The sequence below is a fragment of the Dysidea avara genome, chromosome 6 (genome assembly GCF_963678975.1).
Source record: "Dysidea avara chromosome 6, odDysAvar1.4, whole genome shotgun sequence".
Classification (NCBI taxonomy): Eukaryota; Metazoa; Porifera; class Demospongiae; order Dictyoceratida; family Dysideidae; genus Dysidea; species Dysidea avara.
Window position 1 is genome coordinate 13,208,828 of NC_089277.1, and position 7,376 is coordinate 13,216,203.

General features: G+C 40.3%; 3 protein-coding genes across 5 annotated transcripts; 1 reads left to right on the plus strand and 2 right to left on the minus strand.

The window, feature by feature from the left end:
* The first annotated feature begins 1,063 nt into the window (after positions 1 to 1,063).
* Positions 1,064 to 2,507, plus strand: LOC136258894 (D-amino-acid oxidase-like). Of its 2 annotated transcripts, XM_066052271.1 has the most exons (3): positions 1,064 to 1,221; positions 1,391 to 2,111; positions 2,166 to 2,507. In XM_066052271.1, the coding sequence occupies exons 2-3, from the start codon at positions 1,409 to 1,411 to the stop codon at positions 2,444 to 2,446; spliced, it is 984 nt and encodes a 327-aa protein (XP_065908343.1). In that variant the 5' UTR covers positions 1,064 to 1,221; positions 1,391 to 1,408; the 3' UTR covers positions 2,447 to 2,507. The 2 variants fall into 2 exon arrangements, with proteins under 2 accessions (XP_065908343.1, XP_065908342.1); XM_066052270.1 differs by having other exon boundaries at positions 1,391 to 2,507.
* A 13-nt stretch (positions 2,508 to 2,520) lies between these two features.
* Positions 2,521 to 4,052, minus strand: LOC136258893 (D-aspartate oxidase-like). The gene has a single exon (XM_066052269.1). It carries the CDS (start codon positions 3,672 to 3,674, stop codon positions 2,634 to 2,636), a length of 1,041 nt encoding a protein of 346 aa, XP_065908341.1. The 5' UTR covers positions 3,675 to 4,052; the 3' UTR covers positions 2,521 to 2,633.
* Positions 4,053 to 4,190: 138 nt separating this feature from the next.
* Positions 4,191 to 7,335, minus strand: LOC136258895 (peroxisomal targeting signal 2 receptor-like). 2 transcript variants are annotated; one of them, XR_010703092.1, is made up of 12 exons: positions 7,239 to 7,335; positions 5,797 to 5,924; positions 5,669 to 5,729; positions 5,504 to 5,618; positions 5,350 to 5,457; positions 5,195 to 5,303; positions 5,035 to 5,144; positions 4,938 to 4,975; positions 4,811 to 4,886; positions 4,707 to 4,757; positions 4,425 to 4,521; positions 4,191 to 4,364 (listed from the first exon to the last, which is right to left on the minus strand). XR_010703092.1 is itself a non-coding variant. In XM_066052272.1 (12 exons), exons 2-12 carry the CDS (start codon positions 5,900 to 5,902, stop codon positions 4,293 to 4,295), a joined length of 948 nt encoding a protein of 315 aa, XP_065908344.1. In that variant the 5' UTR covers positions 5,903 to 5,924; positions 7,239 to 7,335; the 3' UTR covers positions 4,191 to 4,292. The 2 variants fall into 2 exon arrangements, 1 of the variants encoding a protein (XP_065908344.1); XM_066052272.1 differs by having other exon boundaries at positions 4,702 to 4,757.
* Positions 7,336 to 7,376: the final 41 nt, after the last annotated feature.

The following is a 7,376-nucleotide window of genomic DNA, read 5'->3' on the forward strand; positions in this document are numbered from 1 at the left end:
TTGTAGTTTGGGGGTTTTCCTTGCTCCGTTCTTCAGTTATGTGCATCAGGGGATCATGCTCAAGATCCAAGTGTCTGTGTGTACCTCCAGCAGTTGATCTTGCTGTTACTGAGGGGCACCTGCCTGCCCATTGAACCCTGGGCATGCTGTAGGTTCTGTGTAGGTTCTTTTCTGTAGGTTATAATTAATTTTTCAAATATTTTCTTAGAATTCTGAGATGTATGGGAGGAAGGGAGTGCCATTAGGGCCGGAGGGAAAAAAATGACCATTCCAATTACGTACTCGCACGTGACCCACCAATTAAACGTTTTTTAACCAGGCGCACGCCCACAGCCGGCCGAAGGCCGGCTGTGGGCGTGCGCCTGGTTTACTGAAATTGTTTTAGTAAAAGTGTGTGTGTGTGTACCTATCTACCTATCTTTGTCCGTACGCACCCACGTGAGCAAAATCGTTTAATAACGGTAAAAGCAGCTTTTGTGTAAGAAGTAAAAGTGAAATGAAGTCTGTATTAAACTTCTGCACAGGTGAACTTTGCTCTGAGGTGGTTTCTTTTCGGCGGACTGAAATGCGGGTGTGGTGACTTTCCTCAGACTACCTTCCCCTTGAGGTTTTCAGGCATTTAGCAACTGAAAAACAACGGTGCAGGCCTCGTACACTGCCAGGAATAGCCTATCGCTTCGAGTTGAAAGGGGGCGTATCCCTTACTTACGCGAACGAAAATGAAGAGCAGCTTTGAGGCTTTGTCGAAAGAATTTGTGGGGAAAAACACGTTAGTCACACTATAAACAGTTTAAAAGATAGTTTTGTGCGTAATATGTTGGTAAAAGCGGTTTATTTAACAAACGCTTCCTTAGCAGTGCATAGCAACGGGGATCCCTAGCAACGTAATTGAACGAATTACGAATATTTCATGAATTACGAAATACGAGAAATAGCTAATTATATTATTGCACAACCCAAACTACCCTATTGTAAAGTTGTAATACATAGTTGGTTAATTCATAGTAGTATATACTGTCTATAGTTATTCCAGATGAGTTAGCTAGCTGCATGGCGCCTGGTTTTTAGAAGTAGCACAACATCAACTTGTTACCAAGGTTTTTACCGATTGTGGTACGCTGTAAATATTACTCTCGAGGGTACTCCTCCAGCCTAGCCCCGAGCCTAGCCTCCAGCAGGGTCACACTCCCAACAAAACGTAGGCATAGACGTGAAAAGAAGGTTTGTGTTTAATGTGAAAGTGCCACTTTACAAAGTTCACATAGCCCGACATAGTCTGCGTATTTTAACTGTATGACAATACTCATATCTGAGTTTGTACATTAATGTTCCCTATATCTATGTATTATTTGCTATAAAAATTATGTTCAGTCTTATGACCTCCCAATAGTGACCTTTATTTATCACCATGGAGAGATCACTCAGCAGAAGACCAAGAGTGGCTGTGATTGGTGCTGGTGTGATCGGCTTACCGATAGCAGTGATGTTGACCCAGAATAGGTTTAAGCCACATGTAACACTTCTTGCTGCAGAGTTTAGTCCTAATATTACCTCAGATCGTGCTGGCGCTATGATGAGACTTCCTGAACATGTTGCATCCATTGCTGATCCTAGAGTAAATGGATGGTTTAAAGAAACTTACCAATACTTTACACAACTTTATGCCTCATCTATGGCAGCCAAACTTGACTTATCTTTAGTAACACATTATTCAATTTACAGTGAACGGGTACAAGATCCATGCCAGAAGGATTTAATGTTTGGTTTTCGTGAAATTGGCACAGAAGAAAAGAAAATCTTAAACATCTCACAGGAAAATTATGCTATTTGTTACTCCACATTCACCTTACCAGTCTCACCTTATTTGATGTGGCAAATGGAACAGTTCAAAGCCAATGGAGGGACAGTGATTCAGAGGAAACTGAATAGCTTGAAGGAAATAGACGGTGAATATGATGTTGTGGTAAACTGTACCGGACTTAGTAGCAAGGAGTTGGTAGGTGATAAGGAGCTATATCCAGTTAGGGGACAGGCAATGCTTCTCAAGGCTCCATGGGTGAAGCATTTGATTATTAGTGGAACTGAAGGTCATTACACATACATTATCCCACGTAAGGATGGAGCTTTAATAGGTGGTACATTACAAGTTGACAATTGGTCCACAGAGGTAGATTCTTCAGATCATGCTGGGATATCAGAAAGATGTTTTAAGTATGTTCCAAGTCTTGTACATGCCGAGGTGCTTGATGAGTGGGTGGGACTTCGTCCTGCGCGTAAACAGGTTCGACTTGAAATAGAAGACCTGTCAAGCAATACTGCAATTGTTCACAATTATGGACATGGTGGAAAGGGACTAGCTTTCTCTATAGGTTGTGCTAAAGAGTCTGTAATGTTGACTGAGAAATATCTTGGTGAGAAAGGATTTTATATGAAAAGCATGATATAATTTCTGTATGTACCAGTTTTGTATGTATAAAAGCTTGTATTATTATTATCATTCAGTGGAACTTTACGATGGGACATTTTGAATACAATATTGGCACAGAATTATTAATTTTATGCATTTATTTTTTGAAACGTTATACAGTACAGTACCATCATGCATACATACACAAAAAGTATGCAGAATGTTCTTATAATTTTGCATTGTCATATTTTAAATTTTTTTTCCTTTCAAAGTATTCTTCAATGAGTTGAATGGAATCCCTAGCACAGCCAATGGAGTATACAAGTCCTTGACCAGTGTGACCATAATTGTGTACCACTGCAGTGTCTGCTGATAAATCCTCTATTTCAAGTCGGACTACTTTACGTCCTGGACGGATTCCCACCCATTCATCTACTACCTCAGTTTGAGCAAAGCTGGGAACATAGGAAGTACATCTAGACATTATTCCAGAACGATCAATAGGGTCTATTTCTTTTGAACTGTTACCAAACTGTGCTGTACCACCGATCAGAACTTCTCCTTCTCGTGGGTAAATGTACGTTACATCATCTGCAACTTCAACCCCAAATGAATGCTTCACCCATGGTGCTTTAAGAACGATTACCTGCCCTCTGACTGGATACATTCCATGGTCACCAACCAACTCTTTACTACCAAGTCCTGTGCAATTCACTATAACATCATATTCACCATCTATCTCCTTTAAGCTGTTCAGTTTCTTCTGAATCACTGTTCCTCCATTGGCTTCAAACTGTTTTAGCTGCCATTCCAGGTAAGGCCCACATGGAAAAATGAGTGTTGAAAAACACCAAGCATTTAAATCCTGTCGGATGTTTACAATTTTCTTTTCATCATCAGCGACATCACGAAATCCTAACACAAGATTCTTCCACCATGGGTGATCCCTGTATCCATCAAATACCTGGTACATTGTAGTCAATGACATTCCAAGTGTCTTGGCCATTGGTGATGTGAACAGGTTAAAAAAATAGTGGTATGTTGCTCTTGTCCATTTCTCCTGTCTTGGATCTTTAGAAGATGTTTTGTTTCCAGTAATACGGAGGGAGGCACCGGCAGTATCAGAAGTGATGTTTGGAGAGAACTCAGCTGCAATGAGGGTCACATTTGGTCTGAATTTGTTTTGTGTTAACATCACAGCTACTGGCAAACCAACCACCCCAGCTCCAATTACTGCCACTCTAGGTCTCCGCTTTACTGGTATCATTTCTATTGGCAAAATATGATGTACTGTACATTTGTTACAATAGGACAGAACACTTAATAGTACTAAAATTCAAAAATTGACTGATTATCTCTAATGTTTTCATAAGTCCCCCTCCCATTAAAAAAAAACAACAAAAAATGCTGAATAGTTAAATCCCATTGTGTTCTCTGGCCACTACACAAGTGACACATAATTTAATATGCACACACACTAATCAGATGGCCCTGTGGCCCAATGGATAAGGCATCTGACTACAAATCAGGGGATTCCAGGTTCAAATCTTGGTAGTCGTGCTTTTTTTCTTAATTTACAAACTACAAGTACTACGCTGGAGCAGGTAGCACACATGCATGGCCATGTCCACCTCCTAAGCCCACATCTTTACTTCTTACAAATGTACAAAAGAATACATGTATGGATAATTGTGCTTAACACTCTAATAAAGCAGTCCTATTTTAATTCTTAGTCCCCAGTATGCTTTTTACTAGTAAAGAAAAAGCTGTGACCCTGCCAGGATTTGACACGTACACAATTTGAAATTATTTTCATATAAAGTCATACATAATCTAAAGGTAACATGTGCACATAAAAATTAGAATTAATTATACAAGAGGTAGCTCATGGCGGAAACAATGCAAGACTTGCTGGAGTGTACACTTTAATGGTCTTGTCCCAGGAACAGTCGACCATCTTGTCAGAAAAAAAAAAGGAAAGCATATAAGCACGTGCAAAGCGGCTACATCAGCTTACTGTTCCTTTCTCATGTAGGCTTATGTCCAAACCAAACGTGAATTCAGTATGGTGTGCAACGTTCTCAATGGGATTATTGTGCCTCATATCCCATAGCCTGTGTAGACACAGATTTAATAAGGAACAATAAAGGAAAGTGGAGATCCAATAAACAGAAAAAGCATGCTGCCACTATTACAACCATCCAAACACCTTTAGTAACCCTATTTTCCTTCTGTGGATTCCAAACAATGCAGTGAATGCACCTTTACATACTTACTACACACACACACACAACCTCACAGTAAAGTCGTAAGAACATGATGCTACTGCATTGCTGGAATGTGGATCACACTACAAGAGATACTGCTAAAAGCTTAAAGTTACAACTAGAGAAATAATAGTACCTTGATATTCCGAATGGCTTTAGAGTGAGCATGTATGTTAAACAATGGTTGGTTAATATGCCGGATATCCCAACCTCTATTGAATACAATAATATACGGAGTACTAAACCATCTCAGGATGTTTTACCTTATGCACCCATCTACCGCTCCTGTGCACAACTTGAACTAAAATAACCAGTCAACCAAATTAGTTATGGATTTCTAACATCTACTTACATACATACCTGATCATATTTGCTCCAATCACATGTAAGAACTTCTGATTGGTGTACATTGACTTGTGAAACGGGATGAGCAGGTTTGGAAAGATCCCAAAGGCACAACATTTGGTCACCTAGTCCAAAGTGCTATGTGCAGCATAGTAAAGGGAACAGGCATGCTTACGTGAAACAGATGCCACTGTGCTTGGCAGGAGAGGCGACCAGCAAGCACGATACACTATTTCTGAATGACCAGATAATACTGATACACAGGACTGCTGGGGGATATCCCACTGCAGAAAAGGTGAATAAATGATACCAAAAAATGTCATCTACTACCAATCGAACAGTGTGGTCCCACGATGAAGATATTACATGATGATGTAGTCGGGATAAGTCCCACTCTACACTTGAAACTTCAGCAGTATGACCTTGCAGCAAGCACTCCTGTAGATTGTGGGAATCATTTAGTAAATCCTCCTTGCATATTTACCTGTGGTTGGGTTGTGTCCCAGACAACTACACCGCCATTTCCTGTGGCTACCAACAATACGTTTTCACTAGCTTCGCTCCAAGAAACATCATAACAAGCATCTTGCCATTGCAACCTAGACAACAGCCATGATAATGACTATGGAGTAACCCACATAACACAAACTTTTCGAGCTGGTGCCAGGCTCCAGTAGCATCTTTTTCAAACAGTACACAAGCACCGGCACCTACAAGCAAAATGAAAAAGCCAAGCAAGGAAGTGTTGTGACAGCTCAAGTTTGTTGTTCTACTCACCAGCTATTCCATAGTTTTCTGCTCCAGCAAAAGCTAACCTATTACCAGCAAATGGTGAGAACTGTACTGCATGACCACACAGTGGGCTAGTCTCTATAGAAACCATGTATTACGAACATGCCACTGACCTGCAAAAGATATACAGTAGATTCTGTGTAATCTAGCAGACTATGAGTGCCACAGGAGTGCTTGCACGAAGTCACAATGGGTAATTATAAGTTCCTGATAAGTCAAGCATGAATCTGATTCATACAAAATTATATTGCACTAGTCAGTGGCGCATTTAAGGGGTTACCTTGGGTTCCGGAAGCCTCCTACGAAATTTGAACTTGCAGCAAGAATACCAACCATCATAGTTTGGCTGCACAGAAAGATGGGAATTGAACAGAGCCACAGTGCATGTAATTGGAAATGTGCTCAAAGGGGTTTTAGAGAGAACAAAAGTATGAATTTAAAGATGCAAGGAAAATGTTAGTAAAGTTCAAGATTTTCTAATAGAGCTGTCAGATGTATTCTAATAGAGTGCTTTAATAGAACATTCATAACAGATTGCAAGTATAATTTATTAAGAATAAATCAAATGCATTGAACTGAAGAATTTGGATATAGTATTTGGATCACTACAATACTCCTGACCAGCTATATTAAAACCATAATTGATAAGAGCTATACAATTAGGCATACAAGCCTGTACATTGAAGATAGCATGTCCATGAGCTAGTAAATTCAATGTTCAAAATCTGTCAGTGGCTGGGGGTTGTGCCCCAAACCCTGCATCAATAATTACTCACTACCAAATCTGGAAACCCTCTTTGAAAAATCCTGGATAAGCTCCTAACTAGTCTGTATGTAAACAAAAATCAACATCCAACTTTTCTTATCTAGTGTTCAGAGTAGCTTTTGGGAATTTCTGAGACTCAATCACAAATAGGAAAGAATGTGTGGGCATTTCTCAAACCTGAGGAAAGAAAGCAGCCTACACCACATAAGCTTACTTCCTGAGGAAGTTGTGTACGACTGCAGGATATTGGTCAAGCTCTATAGGCCTCTATAGGCCATTTCATGAGCTTGAAGCAGTGCAAGGGGGCGTCACGTAGGTACGCACTGTAGGTAGATCTGCGACCGTGGTCAAAGTCTTGACCTGCTGAAATTTCACTGTGACCTTTGACTAAGAGCCTTTTTCAATGACTTAGCAACGGTATTTCAGATTGTAGGTTGGAATTTTTTGTCCTTGACCGTTGACTTGTCACGAATTTGGTTCGTTGACCTTGACTTAGAAATTGATACCCACAGTGAGTGCCTGTATGTCACCCCCAAACTCGAATGCAGCGATAAAACACGGTCACTCATGATCACACAGAATGATTTACAGCTAACATACACGGTAGTATATACAGGCAAGCAAACTATTTAACGAGAAACAACACAATAAACAAACTCACCCAACCACTGAACATACAACTCGGCAACACCGTTTTGACCTTCCTCCTACACTTGTAAGCGCCAGCGCTTATAATTCACAGGCACCAACATCACGTGACTACCAACCGTACAGCCATATAATAGACCTATGGGGTGTC

Coding starts and splice junctions, on each gene's coding strand:
- LOC136258894 (XM_066052270.1), top strand. CDS start 1,409: ATGGAGAGATCACTCAGCAGAAGACCAAGAGTGGCTGTGATTGGTGCT.
- LOC136258893 (XM_066052269.1), bottom strand. CDS start 3,674: ATGATACCAGTAAAGCGGAGACCTAGAGTGGCAGTAATTGGAGCTGGG.
- LOC136258895 (XM_066052272.1), bottom strand. CDS start 5,902: ATGGTTTCTATAGAGACTAGCCCACTGTGTGGTCATGCAGTACAGTTC. Junction 5,458..5,503: donor GGGACACAACCCAACCACAG/GTAAATATGCAA, acceptor CACAATCTACAG/GAGTGCTTGCTGCAAGGTCA. Junction 4,365..4,424: donor GCCTACATGAGAAAGGAACA/GTAAGCTGATGT, acceptor TTTTCTGACAAG/ATGGTCGACTGTTCCTGGGA.